This window comes from Periplaneta americana, chromosome 2 (genome assembly GCF_040183065.1).
Source record: "Periplaneta americana isolate PAMFEO1 chromosome 2, P.americana_PAMFEO1_priV1, whole genome shotgun sequence".
NCBI classification, from domain to species: domain Eukaryota; kingdom Metazoa; phylum Arthropoda; class Insecta; order Blattodea; family Blattidae; genus Periplaneta; species Periplaneta americana.
Window position 1 is genome coordinate 82335850 of NC_091118.1, and position 19380 is coordinate 82355229.

At 34.0% G+C, this 19380-nt stretch overlaps 1 protein-coding gene across 3 annotated transcripts in view; it reads right to left on the bottom strand.

Annotated features, from left to right (window-relative positions):
• The window catches only part of LOC138694379 (klaroid protein-like), a 103885-nt gene that overhangs the window by 14847 nt on the left and 69658 nt on the right, over nucleotides 1-19380 (bottom strand). For all 3 annotated transcript variants that reach the window (XM_069818060.1, XM_069818061.1, XM_069818059.1), the window contains 2 exons: nucleotides 12599-12766; nucleotides 10149-10238 (listed from right to left, as the gene is read on the bottom strand). In XM_069818060.1, coding sequence (XP_069674161.1) covers nucleotides 10149-10238; nucleotides 12599-12766 — 258 coding nt within the window. The remainder of the gene's footprint in view (nucleotides 1-10148; nucleotides 10239-12598; nucleotides 12767-19380) is intronic.

The window sequence follows — 19380 nt, forward strand, 5'->3', positions numbered from 1 at the left end:
TAGATTCATGGAACTTCCACAGTTTATTGGTGAATGGAACACAGTGAGTTAGAAAAATGTAAATGTCACTTAGAACCTTTGCCATTTTTACTATTCAAATATCATTAAGGTTGTTGTTGTTGCTTTCTAATGCCAGGCGTTTGACAATAAAGTCATTTGACCTCTTGCACTCCAATATTTTTCAAAGATATTAACATGGCCAGCCACTGAAGCACAGATTTTGAGGTGTTCCGAATCCATTTCTTGGTTTGAGTTGCACAATGGGCAGTTAGGGGACTGATATATTCCAATTCTATGCAGGTGTTTGGCCAAACAATCATGGCCTGTTGCCAATCTAGATGCAGCTACAGATGATTTTCGTGGTAAATCGGGAATTAACTGTGGATTTTGATGCAGAGAGTTCCATTTTTTCCCTTGAGATTGTGTTATCAAATTTTGTTTGTTGAAGTCTAAGTATGTAGATTTAATAAATCTTTTCACAGAGTGATACGTAGATTTAGTAACAAGTCTATAAGTAGCAGTGCTGCCCTTCTTTGCTAAAGTATCCGCATTCTCGTTTCCCAGGATTCCACAATGGGATGGTATCCATTGGAAAACAATTCTTTTATTGAGTGATATTAATTGAGAGAGCATTTTATTTATTTCTGCTATTTGAGATGAAGGTGTGTGTCTATAGACTATTGACAGAATAGCTGCTTTGGAGTCTGACAATATAACTGCATTCCTAAATTTATTGATGTGGCATAGAAGATTCCTGAGACATTCACTTATTGCAATGATTTCACCATTAAAACTTGTTGTTCCATATCCAAGAGATCTATAAAGTGAGAAGGGACAGCACGTAACACCAGCACCAGCACCTTGTTCTCTGGAGATCAAGGATTCGTCGGTGTATAAATGAAGCCAGTTTTGTGGAGGGTACCTAATATTAATTGTCTCTAAAGACAATTGTTTCAGTATTTCAGTGTTTACTTCTGATTTCAGTATTTCTTCTGTTAAATTTAGATTATATTCTATATTTAATAGAGTTAAAGGGTTTGGTTTAATTTGTAGGTTTTCTTTTAAATTCGGGATATTGATTTTCTGTTTTAATTCTTGAAAAATGGATATGAAACTTTTTTGAGTTTTCAATCTACAGAGAGGACTGTATGAATGCCAATTGTTTCCTGGTAATCTAATAAGTTTTTCATATTGAATCAGTGCTTTTTCTTCTATTGTCATTTTGATGCTGTTAATATTAGTGAGGAATCTCATAGAATCTATTGGAGTTGTTTTGATTCCACCAGTAATGAGTCTGAGAGCTTGGTTTTGAACATATTCTATTTCGTTTATGAAAGGTGAAGTAATTAAAATTTCTCCGCAGTATATCAGCATTGGCTGTATAAACATTTTGTATGTAGTGTTCAAAGTATTCCTAGAGCACCCCCATTTCTTTCCTGCTAGTCTTTTTAGAAGGGAGAATCTTTTACGAGCTTTTTCAGAACTGTATTTCAAATGGTTGCTCCATGTTAACTTACTATCGAAAATAACTCAAAGATATTTGGATTCATAAGCCCTAGGAAGGTGTTGGCCATTGTATTGGATATTGAATTCTCTTTCTTTTTTACCAAGTGAAAATATTTGGTAGTTTCTTTTGCTTAAATTGAATGTCATCAAATTTGATGTATTCCATTCATGTAGTTGTTTTAGAGCTGTAAGAGCAGAATTTTGAATTTTGTCTCCATATCTGTAAGATCCGGAAGTCCACAAAACTATATCATCTGCAAATAGTGTTGTTTTCATGTTTTATTCCTCTAATAGGGAGGGTAAGTCATTTATATAAATATTGAATAAAGTTGTGCTGAGGACAGCACCCTGAGGTAGACCTCGATATGTTTGTCTGTAACTAGAAAGTGAGTTATTGAATTTAGTGGCAATGAATCTTTGACTAAGGAATTCTGATAACCATCTGGACATATTGCTGGAGATACCTAATTTCTGGAGTTTTAGTAATAATTTATTTCTCCAATCAGAGTCATATGCTAACTGAAAGTCAATAAATATTGCCAAGGTATCTTCTTTCTTGTTAAAACTATCTTTTATAAATGGCAAGTTGTAGCCGATTTAAGTGAACACCATATTTTAACGTTTTGGTGGCTACTTCATTCACACACAACCCCCAGAATGTCTGGAGGACCACACCTGCTGTTGGTCGACGGGTCCATTGGACCTAGCTGGGAGATCTTGTTGATCACCAGCTTTCCCTCCTTAAGCCACTGGAGGACGATTTTAGTGCCATAGCAGGTCAGCACTAGGAACAGAAAAGTAGAAAGAGGAGGAAGGAAAGGGAAATGAACCCCTAGGCCTCGAATGCTCTAATGCCGTTGGGGTCGAAGAAAGTAAGAGTTCAGTCAGAGGACTGGATAGGAAAGGGTAAAGAGGGAATTAGTCACAAAATCCAATGGACTGGATTCCATCTGGCATAAATTCAAGATTTAATCTCTTCCAAAATAAATGAGTGTATGTGTGTCTCCCTTATTATGGGTTTTCTCAATGTCTTATAAGCTCTGGTCTTGCTTTATTCTGATTACACAGTCAGGGACTTTGGTATTAGTGTTGAAGTTTTGTATTGTATTGTATTGTATTTATGAACATTCCATGGTATTCATACTGTACATTGCTTTACAGCTAGATTATGCAACAAGTCAAAAAACTTAATGCTATTATAAAGTCTTAATTTATAGTCACAGTCTAGATGAAATACATACATCTGAGATTTACAATATAGTCTACTACTAGTACAACACAAAGTTTTAGTATCAATTTCATGAAGCGTTATTGAATGTCATGAATTCACCTACACAATAGAAGGTGTGAGAAATTAGGTACTTCTTTAATTTGGCCCTAAATAATCTTATGTTTTGAGCTTCATTTTTTATATCCATAGGGAGGCTATTAAAAAATTTTACTGCCATATAACGCACTCCTTTTTGATAGCACGATAGACTTGCCAATGGAGTATGAAAGTCATTTTTTTGACGTGTATTTATTCTATGAACTGTTGAATTAGTTACAAAGTTTTCACGATTACATACGAGGAAGATTATTAATGAAAAGATATACTGACAAGCCATGGGCATTATTTGTAGTTTTTTGAAAATAGTCCCACATGATTCCCTAGATTTGGCATCTACCATTATTCTAATTACTCTTTTTTGTAATAAAAATATACTGTTACTATCTGTGGAATTTCCCCAGAATATTATTCCAAAACTCATTATCGAGTGGAAGTATGCAAAGTATATTGTTTTTAAGGTATTGATATTTACTATCTTTTGCATAGATCTGTAGCAAAACAAGCTGAATTTAGTTTGGGGGTAATTTCTTTAATATGATTTTCCAATTTAACACATTATCGATTTTTAAGCCAAGAAATTTGGTTGTTGTTGTTTCTAATAGGGATCTATTGTTAATTATTGCGCTAGAAATTTGCGAGATTAAATTTGCACAGGATTTGTTGAATTATGTTAGTTTTGTTACAATTTAATGTCAATTTATTGACTGAGAACCAGTCACATATTTTGAAGAGAATTTCCTCTGTTGAAGATTGGAATGTGTTGGAGTTATTGGCTGTAATTACTATACTTGTGTCATCTGCAAATAATATGGGATGGCCTACATCTTTCATTAGGGGGCAAGATCATTTATAAACACTAGAAAAAGTAGGGGACCTAATATTGATCCTTGAGGAATTCCATTATTAATAGTTCCACATGTCGATGCAGATTTCATAGTGGTATTGATTTCAACTTTCTGTTTCCTATCTATGAGATATGAGTGAAACCAATGGTGTGCAACACCTTTAATTCCATAATAATCTAATTTATCTAGCAGCATTTTATGATTTATACAGTCAAATGCTTTGGATAAATCACAGAATATCTCTCCAACTTGTAATTTTTTATTAACTGCTTCCAGAATTTTGTCAGTTAAACTAAATGTTGCATTTTTCCTAAATCCAAATTGTTCTGGAACTAAAATGTTGTATCTTTCTAGATGATGATATAATCTTTTATACATTACTTTTTCAAAGATTTTGGAGAAGACTGGTAGAAGTGATATGGGTCTGTAATTTTCTGGAGACGTTGTTTCTCCCTTTTTGAAGATAGGAATAACCACTGAATATTTTAATCTCTCGGGAAATATACCATTGAACATTGAATAGTTACATAAATAACTTAATGGCCCAGCTATAATATGTGAACTCGCTTTTAATATTTTGCTTGTTATTTCACCATACCCTGAGGAGTTTTTTGACTTTAGATTTTTAATAATTGCAATTATTTCTTGTTTGTTTGTTGGAAATATTTGAATATTTGGGAATTTTGACGGAAAATATTGTGTTAAAGAATCTAAACTGTTAGTAACATTATCTTAGGGGATGTTGAGGTTATCAGTTATTGTAAGAAAATATTTGTTAAATAGATTTGCAATTTCATTTGGGTCTGACGTTTTTGTATTGTTAGATATAAGGGTATAGTTTGTTACTTTACTTTTTGATCGTCCACTTTCCTTTTTAATTATGTTCCAAGTTGTTTTGATTTTATTATCAGAGTTTTGTATTGTTGTATTATAGTGTAATTCTTTAGTTTTTTTAACTACTTTGTGTAATATTTTTTAATAATTTTAGTAGTTTGTTTTAAGTTTGTTCATCCCAGATAAAAAAATATATAAACAAAACAGTTTCCCTATTGGGTAATCGTGATGCAGTTTCCGGGTTATTAATAATTCATTTCATACAGTAAACAATTTTTTTTAATAATATGTACTAATTCACGAATTAATTAAACTCATGTGTCATACATCATTAAATTTGAGAAAATTCAATGAAAATAAGTCCAGCTGCACTCTCGCACTGAAGGAAAAAGTACACTATTATTTTGTGAACTAGTGGCGTAGCGTCAGGGGAGACACAGTAGATACTGTCTACCCAAATCACTAAATAATTCATACTGCACGTATCTATTACAATTTTCTTATTTATATGTTCTTTTTAAATTTCTGAACAGATTTCTTTTAACTTCTGATATAGTTAACGAACCTGATGTGTCTCTACCGTCTAATTCAGTCAGTGTCTTGTAATTGCACTAGAGTATCCACCCAGGATGAGCGTTAAAACATGCGCGCATAGGACCTATTTCTTCCCTTATACACAGAACATAATGCACTCTGCTCGCAGGTGGCTAGACGTGTCTATCGGGTCTATCACGGTTTATACAGAGCAGTGATAAGACAATGTTTCCTTTCCATGAGTGTTGGTTCTTGTGCTGCAGTTTTTAACAACCTCTATCACAAAATGGAAAGAGATTAAGTGATGATCAGTACGAAAAATGTGACTCTGGATTCTGCTAATTTTCTTAAAAGCATTTCTTTTCTTGTCTTTAACATTTGAGCAGAAGTTGAACTTAAGTCTAAAATAAAGAGACTGTCCTGAATTAAATTTGTCCCAAAAAGAGGGAATGTGACTAGAAAATGTCAAAGTACATGGTACTCTAAATATAGGTGGCTATATGATTCTGAGCAAGTGGAGAATCTTGAAATCGTACTAGTATTTCTGCAGTAAAAAACTTTTAAGTATAAACTATAAAGTATGCAGGGAGAAAAACACATTTAAAAAAGCAGAAATATTCCACATGTTGTGAAGAAACTATTAAACACTGGCGGAAACATCATACTTAGAAGCTGTTAGTCATAAGAAAATGTGACACGGAATAGACGAATATTTGGTCACATTGTTGATGTAGTATGACATCTCAGACGGGAAGAATAAATTATAAATTAGCCCATGTTGAATCTTTCGTACACTACTTTTAACACTTGAATATAAATAATTGATTAAATTAACACGAGTAAGATCGCGATTTAATCAATTATTTATAAATTAGCCTTAGAGGAAACCAAGAAGTCCAAGAATCAATAAGTAAATACAGTTATTTAGAAACTCTAAACTTACTGGCAATAGAAGAAGCCTTCCAAGAAATACCAACTTGAAAGCAGTTCTGTTTTTAAAGGCTCTCTTCCAGATATTCAGAACGATTTGATCCAGTCTGTCACTAACGCTTTAAGGGAAAGATATTATTGTTCTCGGTATGATTTAGAAGTTTTGCCTGTACCCATATTTTTTTGTTATGCTACCCCACTGTTGCGAACTCTCAGGAGTACCTAATGACATAACGGTTTCCTACAAAAGAAATGATAAGACAAAACACGACAGAAATTTGTGTTTTGTGTGTGTAGTGATAAAGATATCAGAATCAGAATTACTTGTAGGTTGGTCGTAATGAGTAGCCACTGGAAATAAGTAATTTGGCTGCACTTGCTGGTAGGTATTGTAAAACACAAAACTGGAACACCTGAAAAAGTGGTGAATGTCTTTAATAAATTAGCTTCGGACGTCTGAGTGGGACAAATTTATGAATTATAAATGGCTAAAAGGGAAGCCGAATAATCTGTTAATTCTTGAGAACAGCATATTGGATAATACAACAATATCGGGAAATCGAGTACTAGTATGTACCTACAGTACATACAAATTTCAGATTAACACTAGGAAGACCAGACTTTGCGAACACCCTAATATGACCACCGGGATAAAAATGTCCCATCCGTAATCAGATGTGTCTTGGGCCGGAAACTGGTATTTTTTATGTAAGAAATGGGTATTCTGCATGGAAGAGACTTTATGATTATCAAATAACATTTTTAGAATTTTAAACATCAAGTACAGTCATCTCAGAAAGTTGCTGTTTCAATATATTTTTAAGTACAATGACATAAAAGGAAACTTTTCACGTAACTCTAGTACATAATAGTTTATGTAGGTAATTGGCGTATATCTTGGTATACGTTTTGAAGAAATATCACTTCTTGATTACTTAAATCAAATACAGTCAAGTCAAAGGTTTACATAACATGTTGAAACTTACTACAGATAAGTAAACACATACTGAAAAGAATGATACAAATGACACATCTCAGTCTAAATTACATTATTTTTCACACAGGTATAGGCTATATGTGAGAACAGTCCTTGCAGATACCTATATATATATCTTCTTTCGATCGCTCTGAGCGAGTTGACCTCAAATCAAAACTCAAAAACCTCACTATTTCCTTGAACCGATTGAAATTTGGGATACCCCACTTTTCTGACCAGAGAAGATTCACTTCTACTTCTTTGGATTTAGTGGCATTGCTTACATATAGAATATCCAGAAATGCATCAAAATCTTCTAAGCACTTGAGACAAGTATAGTGATATTGTCGTACCATCGGATCTATGCCCCTTCAGCGCTGTCGTCGTTCTTGGAAAAGTTAACGCCTCTACTCACCCCATTCCACCCGTTTCTCTCCCACTATGTCAAACAGCAGGCCACGAACCTTGCCGAATAGGGATGTTGCCAAACTTCCGTCAAACAGTGTCATGTCTCTTGAATATTGCTTATAATACTGTAAGGTTAATTATTACTTATTCATAATTTAATTTCAGTAGGTCTAATGACGCTGATTGACTTATGCAAAATGCTATTACTTGCGTAGTAATATTTCTTTCACCACTCCGTGCTACAGTATTCATGTTGAGTTGACAACATTGGACTGCAAGTGCAAATAAACTGTCCCGCAAGAAGGCTCAAAATTGCTTAGTAGTGGGGGAGAGAAAGAGAGAGGGATAGAAAAGAGAGAAATAGGAATACAGGGAGAGAAATGAATTGCCGAGGCTGAAAAGGAATTAAGGTTCAGTTCGCATATCTTACGGGGGCACAGAACCGATGGTCGGACTATAACATGCCTTTTTACTTGTGGAAAAGGACCAGTATTGTCCCGAAAAACATTCTGCTGTCTGCACCTCCAAATTGTTACAACATAGTAGCGACTACTTCCCATTTTGTCCTGTCAGGAGCCTGAACCTCTGTGCCGAAGTGAATTTGCTTCTTTGTTATAAAGCCGTGATGTCTTCTACTGAAGCTCATTGTAAACACTTGATTTTTACTCTAAACCGATTGTTACAAGATCCCACGATGAGTCAAAACGAGACCCCTTCGCCCCCCACCCCCACTGTCTTTCAATACAACTCCACGACACGACATGCTTTGCTATACTATGGTCATATTCTTTACATACGATTCACCAATCATGTTCTTCCTATGAGAATCGACAAAACTGACGACCGCTAATAATGTTCGAGTATAACAACCAATAGCACTTAATTCCTATATTGTGGGTCAAAAATGTCCCTCGATCGTTATAGGTAGGTATTTCTAACATTTTTTCAGAAACTATGTGTTCGAGAGGGCAACTTTTTTTTTTAAATGGACTACACTAAGAAATATTAAAAGTCAGAAACCCCCCAACTACTCTCGAAAATAATTAAATTTTGGAATGGAACAAAAATGCTCCATCAGTCGTTCTAGTGTTAAACATGCAGTCTTTCACAGTAACAATGTTAATATTACCAGACTACAACATGTGAAATAGCGCTCTCCAAAATGACGACAAATCACTTTAAATATATTGTTTACTTAAGATTTTTATTCCTCTGGAATGAGACAATTCAAAATTTTGCACAAATAAATATGGAAAGGACCAAAGTACCATATACTTATAATAGATGATACACTGCCATATTAGCCGTAATGGAGGATCACTTTAATTTGGTGCTTACTTGATCTCTTTTCCTTCTTCTTTCAATCTAGACTATGCTAGACATGTTCTGAGGCTAAAATAAAATTTGTCACTCAGTCGTTAGCTTGAAGGCATATGTATGTACTAGTATGAGTGATACTCTAGCCTTTTGAGTAGAAGTGTAATTTCCCTCACATGCTTACCAACTCTGTGCTACCGGTATTTTCCATTCCAGATTACTTGAGTTAGCATTGTTTTTAATCAACTTATATATTCTTATATTAATGGGTGGAGGAAGAAAATATGAAATGTAAAAATAAATTCCCAATAAAAATGTTGTAAGAAGAAACCAAATAGTTTCGAACATTTATAACAAAATAATTTATTAGATAACATTAATGCTTCCTTTTCATGGCTAACACATAAATTTGTGTGAAGAAAAGTGATCAATGTTGAATGAAGCGTTGTAGCTACTATGTTTTACACAAGATATAGCTATCAGTACCTCCAAAGAATAGAGACCTGAGAAGTCAGAATAGATATGACTAGAGATCGTAATAAACCAATGTGATTCAATACCGGTACTTGAAGGAAGATTGTGGTGATGGCAGTAGTGTTGTTGATGATGATGATGATGATGATGATGATGATGATTATTATTATTATCATTATTATTATTATTATTATTATTATTATTATAAATAGTCCATTTGTAATATGTTTCGTTTATAACTGTAATTGATATATTGAACTGTAATGGTAAATCGAAATATAGAACCTAGCTTAACTTCGAATGTGTAGAGAACTGTTTTACCACGTAATCATTATACTATGATGATGATGATGATGATGATGATGATTATGATTATGATGGTGATGGTGATTATGAACATCATTATCATCATCATAATCATCTGCTTCATGAGTCAGACCCATTCATCTGTTTCCAGTTTTAAGAGAATTCAGTCTTTGACCTGCCCAGAGGAGTCCCAAAATCTTGTAACGAACATGTAACTATTAATACTGTACAATTTAAGCTACTTTACATTTCTTACTTACTTACTTTTACTTTTGAGGGCATTTCCACTTGTCAGCAGTTACCCTGTATTCCAATCTTCCATACTTCATGGTCCTACCAGTCCCCTTCCTTCAGATTATGTTGCTTCATCATTTGGACTACTCCAGACTTCCATGATGCTCTCGGCCGTCCACGCTTTCTTCTTCCAGAAGGTGACCAATGGAGGAAAGTCTTAGGAAGTCTTTCACAATCCATTCTATTGACGTGCCCGGTATGGAGTTCGTCTTTCAATTCTCTCAATAACAGTTTCCTCCATTTCCATTACCCGTCTTACATCTTCATTTCTCCTTCTTTCAAACCTAGATATCCTAGTCCCTCTTCGGATCCCATCCATCTCTACTGCCAATATTCTACAATTCTATAGATTAAATATAGCAACGGTACGGTACTTAAAATGTTTTTTCTTTACCTGAGTTTCGAAGTACTGTATACGACTGCCATTGCTGTCATAAATGTACTGTCCAAGGTAATGTCCATTCCGAGTAAGAGAATTTAAACCCTGTAATAAATAATATTTCAATGTTAATTTAATTGATTGATTAATTAAAATATGGAACATTCTAATTTCAATGAACATTTCATAATTAAGCGTGGTTCAAATCATAGGAAACCAGCCTCACATGTGTTACATAACTTATAAAAGCAGAAGGTATTCTTCATCTATTCTTAATCATTTTTGCTTTCTCATTATGCGAAGCAAGCAGAAAAAGTATTGTTACGCTGCAAAATACTGATTTTGAGACTTTACGGAAATACATTTTTTTCAGCATTCATCATACAAAAATTATAGAGTGTGACCCCAAAACTCACTAAATTCATTTGGCCATTTTTATGATTTATACAAACGTTGTGTTATTCTGCATGTCACTTGAAAATTTGCTCAATTCATAGATCAGTAGATAAAATAACTAGCCCAGTCTTTCCATAAAACTGGACTAAACACGTTTTGAGATCAGACTCTTCAATTGTGTTTGATATGCCGTCAGTTTATTTGTATGTCCCTGTGGCAAGCATTTCTTTTTAACACTAAGACAAATTAGTTTCATATTTAATATCTAAGAGTCAAATCATCCAGGAATAATCATATGAAATATAATTAATATATAGTAAATTGAAAGCTAAAAAAGATCTTTATTTAAAAATTATACCAAAAAAAATGGTGTTTTAAAATGTAATTTAACAGTATTTTGAGATTTTGTTTCCTATGTTGGAACATGTGATAAATGAAATAATAGCGGATTTTGGAGCACAGTGACAATATACAGTATAATACAGGGTTTCTATTATATGTACTGACCACTGGCGCGATGTTTTGCTTCTCAAAGGCTGGCCATGTCGCAGTCAGCCATGCTCGTTGTTAACCCTACTACTTAAAACGTGTATAAATTCGTACCTTATAATTATAAGGTGCTAGAAATGTCATCCTCCCTCGGCTAAACAGAGGTATCAGGAAAATATATTCTGATTAAATGATTAAGTTCGGCCACTGTATTGTTTCGGATTTCATTTGTTCTATAGGTATAACAATTAAAATGCTCAATTTAAGAACAATGAAGGGTACGATTATTCATCTTGTACCAATAGCACACCAAATTCCAACTTTCCTATCATGAAGAGTGATTTCTTGTATATGATTTGGGTTTTCAGAACACCAATAGTGAGTGTTTTGATTGTTTACACGACCAGTCAGGTGGAACCACGCCTTGTCTGAAAAGAACACGAGCTGTGGGTTGATTAAAACTTCAGTCACTGATGAAAAAACGACTGACAATAACGCACTCGTGCTACTGGATCACCTTGTTGTAAACAATGGACACGTGTAGGCCACACTTGTAAGATTTCAGTTTTAACAGTTTTGTTGCTTTATGTGCAGAAGACATTGAAACCCATTTGTGCCAATTTTTGAAGTGATTTTGTTGACGACCTTTCAAAATGTGCTCCAATTTCATCTAATTTGTCTTCTGTTAGAACTTAACGTTTTCGCGTGTATTTTATATTTTGCACTGAACCAGTAGATTCAAATCTGTTCACAATATCATGAATTGCAATTCTGGAAGCAGGTAATTGACCAGGGAACGTCTGAATAAATTTCGCACGAATATGACGAGCTGATTCATATTTATAATAAACTTTACACATAAAAATGCGTTGCTCTAGTCAGCTGTCTAACCATCTTCCCAAAGGAATGTACACTGCCTGAGAGAATGGCATATTTTATACTGGGGGAGCACTGCTTGCCACAGCCGAGAAAAAACATACCTGGCCAGCAGTAAGTACATGCAATAGAAGTCCTGTATATTGATAATGTCTTTGTATAATTGAGAATTTCGAGAATAAAAGTGATTAATATTAATATTACATGTACTAGATACCAGGAATTAGGTTATGAAGTTCTCAGCACACTCAATGAAGGTACAGTACAGTACCAGTATCTAATTATTTTTGCTAAAACTTATATTTTCATTTTAAAATATACTGATACTTATTTTCTTAAATATATGGCAGTATGAAATTCACAAGCAGAAAGAAGTATCAGTTACACTGGACTATACTGGCCTATTTCGAGCAATATCTGTAGTCATAATATGATCAGGATCAGTTATCATTCTATCTTACCATTGAAGTTGAAGAGAGTAATAGTTATGGCTCAGTCTTAATAGATTCCCCAGAACTTATGGTGCACAACAGGTTTTAAGATGGATTTTCTCTGCGAAATTCAGCTTTCCTTATTAAGACTATTCATACATAGGTTATGGTCATCATCAAATCATTAAATAGAAACTGAATAACATCAACTATCATAAAGTGTATATTGTATAATTAAATAAAGTGATAAGACAGAAAAGCTGACATTGTTACCCATACAGAAAAATTTCTGGGCGCACTGGCTATATCCTTTGTTGGTGATAAAGTAGCTGGAATATGTTCTAATGAGAATCCCGCAACGTAAACCTTTCCAAATAACTTTATTACAACAGCGCCTGATGAACCTTTGAATGCCCAACACGCTCCAGGCAGGACACATGGCTGTAATATTCAAATTACATTATTTTAAAGAAAATGAGTAACCCATTATAATTAAGAAAAATTTAAAATTACTGAATGTATTCATGAAGTTACTAGATTCAGAATTTAAAATTTCAAACATGGCACGACCATTCACGCACACACGCACACACACAGAAACAAACACACACACACAAAACTAAAATATTAATTAAACATGATTAAATTCTGACAGTTAGTGTACATTATAATTTTTCATTTTTTAGTATATTACTGTGAATCAGGCTTCTGTAGGTCATGGAGGTCGCCCAGATGTAGGTTACTGACTGAAGGAAATGAGAGTAATGTATATTACGTTGCATTCCTATGCAGTAAACCTACACGTGACAATAAACACAATAGCAGCAATATTATTTACATTTATGAAATATTTTAGAATGGACTGTACAAGTGGTTTTCCAAGAAATTTAAAATATATCAGATACACATGTGCCATTCATAAATAAGTCAGTTCTATACCTGCATGCTCTATAAAATAAAATAATGAAAAAGGTGTCTTTTTAAAACTAAAGTACTTAGGAAGCAGTAGCAGTAGCAGTAGTAGTAGTATATTGTCTGACAGAGTTAAGGCCATAAGAACTTCTCTTCCATTCAACCAGATTTGAATAATGTACATGAAATACATATGTAATAGAATACAAAGCAACACAAAAGAAGATCATTGATTCTAGTTCATGTTAACACTTTATTTAAAAATTTAAAATTGTTTAGTCACATGTTAAAAAGTGTTAACATTTAGGATGCGTATTTTCCAGGCTAGAGGGCCGTGGTCTGTCGGTGTTACAACCAAACATTTCGTCCATTACTCCAGTGGACATCTTCAGTGGCGTGGTACACGTGTGCGGAGAGATCTGCTGTGTGTATCAGGAACTGTTAAAATTTATTTAAAAAAGGTTATACACCTTGGACAGACGGCCCGTTTCGACGCAGTGTTGCACGAACTACTGCTGATCTTGAATTCTGCTATTTGCATTCGTCAGTTGTTGTAAGGGTGGGGGTGTGTTGCTCTTATGGTGGAGGGGTGGTTGTTTGTGTGTTATGTATCATGATATCGAACAATATGTGGGTATTGAACTGTAATTGTGTATTAAGTATATGTTGTGGGTATGTTATTGTATGTTTATATATTATTTCGTATTGTTCTAAGATGTTTAACTGTGAACATTTTGGTGTGATGTGTAGAATTTCCATATCTATTTCTATATTATTGTAGTCATGATTATTGTTGATAATATGTTCTGCGTAATTTGATGTGATGTAGAGTTTGGTTATAGCTTTAATGTGCTCATTATATCTTGTTTGAAAGGACCTTTCTGTCTGTTCTATGTACAAATGTGGGCAACTATTGCATTTTAGTTTGTAAACGCCAGTTGAATTATATTTATTTGAATGCTTGATGTGATTATTTAGATATTTTTGTGTTATGTTATTTGTTTTGTATGCTATCTTGTATTTTAGTTTCCTGAATGAATTTGCAATTTTGTAAGTATTGGTATTGTGATATGTTAATGTTATGTATTTATTCTCACGTGGTGTTTGTGTTGGTTTGTTCTGTTTTCGTTTAGCCTTTTTATTAGTGTGTCTATCATGTTAAGGGTTTATCCAAAGAAGATACCTTAGAGATTACATAAAATATAGTAGAAAATTATAAATAATCGAGATCAATTACAATAATAGAAGGTGGAATATCAATCATTCAATCAATCAATCAATCAATCAATCAATCAATCAATCAATCAATCAATCAACCAATCAATCAATCAAATCTTCTTAATGTATCCAGCTGTTTGCTGACAACATAAAATCCATATAGTCCACTGTAGTCTATTCAGCTTTTGTTTTTCATGAGAAATGAGGGGTATTTTGTCGGTGTTCATTATAGATCCCTGTTGCTAGTAGCCAGAGTTGGGGTGTAGTCAATATATATACTGCAGGGCTGTGTCTTCTGCAACTGATACCGGTACTGATGGTTTTAATTTACTTCTTTTGTGGTTTATGGATGGACAGTATAGAAGAATGTGTTCCAGATCTTCATCATGATTATTACACTACAGACAAGTAGGATTATCAGAAAGGTGAAATCGGTGTAGGTACAATTGTGTGACAATGTTACCTATTCTGGCTCTTGTTAAAAATGTTTGAACATGTCTGGGGAAGTTTTTGCACATTTCCAGATCATTTGGTTTCTTTTGTACAGACTGTAAAATTTTTCCTTTGTCAGACGAGAGCCAATTGTTGATCCATAGGTTTATAAAATGAGACTTTACTGAAGCAAAAGCCTAACAAGTAACAAAGAGGTACCCACAGAAGCTGCATTAACACCAACGTAGTCTCACTATATTTTTCACTGCTTACGATACATATAAAATAAGGGGGATATAAAATAAAGTAAAAAAATCAGTTACATGATATAAGGGGAATATATACAATTTATGACATAAACTGCTCGAGATAAACTCGATGATTAATTCACTTGAGATATACAGTTAATATACTAATAGGAGAATACATGTGGGTTACATGATATAAAAAGTTGAATAGCAAAAATGTACTATATAGCATACAGCTATAAACGATTAAGTAAAATATCAAGGTGATAAAAAAAAAAGAAGAGAGAGGAAAAAAATAACTTGGTCATGTGTAAAGCAAATTATTTAGAAACTTCCACAAGAGTCTAGTTCTATTCAATAAAAACATATTTTCTAAGTAGAGTGTACTTAAAAGATTTTAGACTCTGATACTCCTGATTTCGTGTTACAAGGAATTCCAGGAATGGGCTGTGTGTATTGTGAAAGAAGCAGAGCAGAGAGATGTTTGATAATAATATGGTTTTGATAAAACAAGGCTATGCTGGGAATGTGTATCACAGTTGTGGTGGGATGATTAAAGTGTGAAGCAAGAACTAGGTACGGTACTCGTCAATAGGTGTGCAATTATTTAGAATCTGATACAGCAAACAGAGTGAATGGACTGAACGTCTCTCTTGTAAACTAAGGCAAGATAATTGTAAGAAATACTCAGAGACATGATCACAGTGATGGCTGTTAAAAATGAAACGGACACAAGCATTATGAACACGCTGAAGTTTCAATGACAATTCAACACTAAGGTCACTATACAAAATGTCGCAATTGTCAAAGTAAGGCATCACCAGGATCTGTATCAAGATCTACTTCAGTTTAGAAGGAAAGAAACTTTTCAGTCTCTTCAGTGAATGCAAGATTAAGAAAGTTTTCTTACAGACATATTTTACCTATGCATTCCAGCTGAGATTCGAGTCGAAATGGAAATCTAAGTTTTTAACGGTAATACTGAATGGTATTATAGCATTGTTTAAAATCACTGGCAAAAGTGTATTAATATAGATGGAGGATAGTAATATTTGATGTCCTAGTAGAATTACTTCCGTTTTACCTGGATTAAGGTTCAGCTCGCATTTTCTAGCCCAGTTGCTGACTGACATGAGATCATTATTTAATTTTGATAGGCTATCATTAAGTGAGTTTGGTCGTGAATGTATATACATCTGAAGATCATCTGCATAGAGATGGTGCTGACAATGTTGAAGGACAGCAGAGATGTCATTAATGTAAATAGCGAAAAGTAGAGGCTCTAGTACAGATCGCTATGAAGAAGACCGATTATTGTGGGATACTGGTACACATTAATGACGATCACGAAGGTAAGGCTCCATCCACATGATTGACGTGTCTGATGAATGCAACATTTTCAGCTTTGCAATAAGAATATCAATGTCAATAGTCTCAAATGTTCGAGAAAAGTCCAATAGTGATAGTATGGTTACTTCACGTCTGTCCATAGCTTCACGAGCATCTTCAGTGATCTTAAGTAGGTACAATTAAAAAAAAAAAGCTTCCAACACATAACATTGTAAGTAGGTATATACACTCATCGGTAAAAAAAAAGCGATAAGTTACACTAAAGTATATTTAAAAAATTAAATTATTTTATTTTAAAAATTGTTTCCATATAGTAATACTAGAACAACACATTTAAGTGACAATGATGGGCACTGCCAATGCTGAGTTTGGTGAGTATTCCACAACAAAGACAATAAAATTATCGTAGCTTTTAAAATATTGTGCTTCATGGTGAGTGGAAACAATCACTGTTAGTTCTCCTATCAACTCGTGAATTGGCAATCTGCAAGAAATAGAATCAGTCCTGTAGCTCAGTAAAGGATAGTCCCTCCTTTAGAATTCACCACAGCTCTCTTTCTCCTCGGTACTAATGAGTGAATAATAGCAGTTATTTTCTCCTGAGTGATGCCCCTTCATTCTTTCAGTAGTTTCGAATGAAGGACATCCAAGGTTTCAGATACACGTTTTCCTTCTCGCCTTCCAAGCATGACACAGATATGCTCTATCAGGTCTCCACTTTGTGCAGGTCAACTAATGCGCTCAATACCAATGTCATCCAGAATGAACTACATGCGAGTAAGTGTTGTCGTTTATGAAAAGGAATCTGTCACTGATAAATGGAGCAAAAGGTACCACGGGATCTGCCAGTATCTCTTCAACATTTTGCTTAGCATTCAAACACCCATTTTCGTTAAGAATAAAGCGGTTTCAGCCTCTGTGAAAATTCTTACCCAAACTATAATGGAGCCTCCATTAAATGCTGCTCTGATCGATAATGTACAGCCTTAGACACAAAAAATGACCGATCTCCTGTAACATGTTGTCTAAGTCCACCTTACACCTGATTCACACGAGAAAAAATCTGTCATATATATAACCATTAAGATAGGTATACACTTGTATTACATGGCATGAAATAGCGAGACTGTTATGTGTGTCCTGTTAGTTCCATGTTAAGTTACAGGCTGACTTATGGTGTTCACAGTCTCGGGTTCGCTTCCTGCATGAACTAGTTATTTATTTATATTTTTTTAATTTTGTTATTTTTCGAATTAACAAATTCAGTGAACAGTTCATTGTTTTTATTCCTAGCATTTGGTAGTGTTTCCTGTATTGTTTGCTTATTGATTCGAGAAATGTTTTTATAACGATGTTTCATTTCTTATTACACTACTGTAAATAAACAATATGTATTATGTGCGTGCATAACTGCACCTTAGGTATCCTGTGAAACCACTATATCGACCGAAAACGGGCACGGGCGCTCAGCACTGCTTCTGTGTGGGGCAAGCGTGCATTACCTCTTCCTCGGCATTATACAACCCTATCTCCCGTTCAGACAGAAGCTGGCTTCAATGTTGAATACAAGTTAGTATGTCTCAATGGTCGTCGTCTCCTTTAGGGAGAATTTCATTCACGATTTCAAGACTTGAACATATGGAATAAGATTTCAAGATTTTCATAGCCTAGCATTGGAAAAAATCGTTCTTTTTCTGGCACTTTTCCAAGAGTTCCATTTCCAAGAAAGTACTGTAGGGCCTACTAGTTCTAAAGAACAGTTCCAAAATAACAGCAAGCATCTGACATAATGTAATAATCACCAAAATATTATATTGTTTCGGAATTAGTTCTGTTTCAAAAAATCTTAGACCATAATGCAATAATGCAATTCGAACCACGACAGCTGTTACAGTCAGATATAACAGTAATTTGTATAAACTATAAAACATCGCAATGGTTTAATCATTCCTTCTGTTAAATAAAGAATATTACTACTACGTGATATTAGTCTCTATTGAAGCTTCATAATTTATTTGTAATAAACATTGAAATTAGTTGGGCTACATTTGCAGTGTTATGTTACCATTAATTAATTAATTCATTCATTCATTCATTCATAGTGTTCTGCACAAGGGCAGGTATTTCACTCCAAACCCAGCATTCTCCAGTCTTTCCTGTTTTATGCCTTCCTCTTAGTCTTCGCATAATTATGATACATATAATATCTTAATGTCTGCCCCGAACTCTTCTCTCGTTCACCATTCCTTCCAGTGCATTCTTCAGTAGGCAAATATGTTATCATATACAAATTTTATAACAATACAATACGGTATATAAATTTCTATAATTTTTTTCTTCATTTGATATAATAAAACAATGACTTTGAAACAATAATAATAATAATAATAAAGGGACTACTATACAGAGTGATTCAGACCACCTGTAACAGTCATTTATTTCGGAAACTTAGTGCATTAAAATTTTCGAGACAAAAATATTTATTACTAAAACACATGTGAACTTTCACTTGAGCATGATTTCATCAATCAGCCATAACACGAAGTAGGGTCAGTGGCGTATTACTTTAAAATTTCAAATGGGAGTCGTGGTCAAATAGATAGAGCTCTTCAAAACAAACAACTTTCATAGGAAACGTTTTTATTAATTCCTACTCTTTCAATGAGAAAACGTACGAAAAGACAATGGGTGATACAGACCAACAGTAAGTCATTTATTTAGGAAACTAGTGCATTAAAATTTTTGAGACAAAAATATTTGTAACTAAAGCACATGTGAACTTTCACTTGAGCTTCAGCCTTAACAAGAAGTAAGGTCAGTGGCGTATTACTTTAAAATTTCAAGTGGGAGTTGGAGTCAAATAGGGTACCATTTGATAGAGCTCTTCAAAACAGA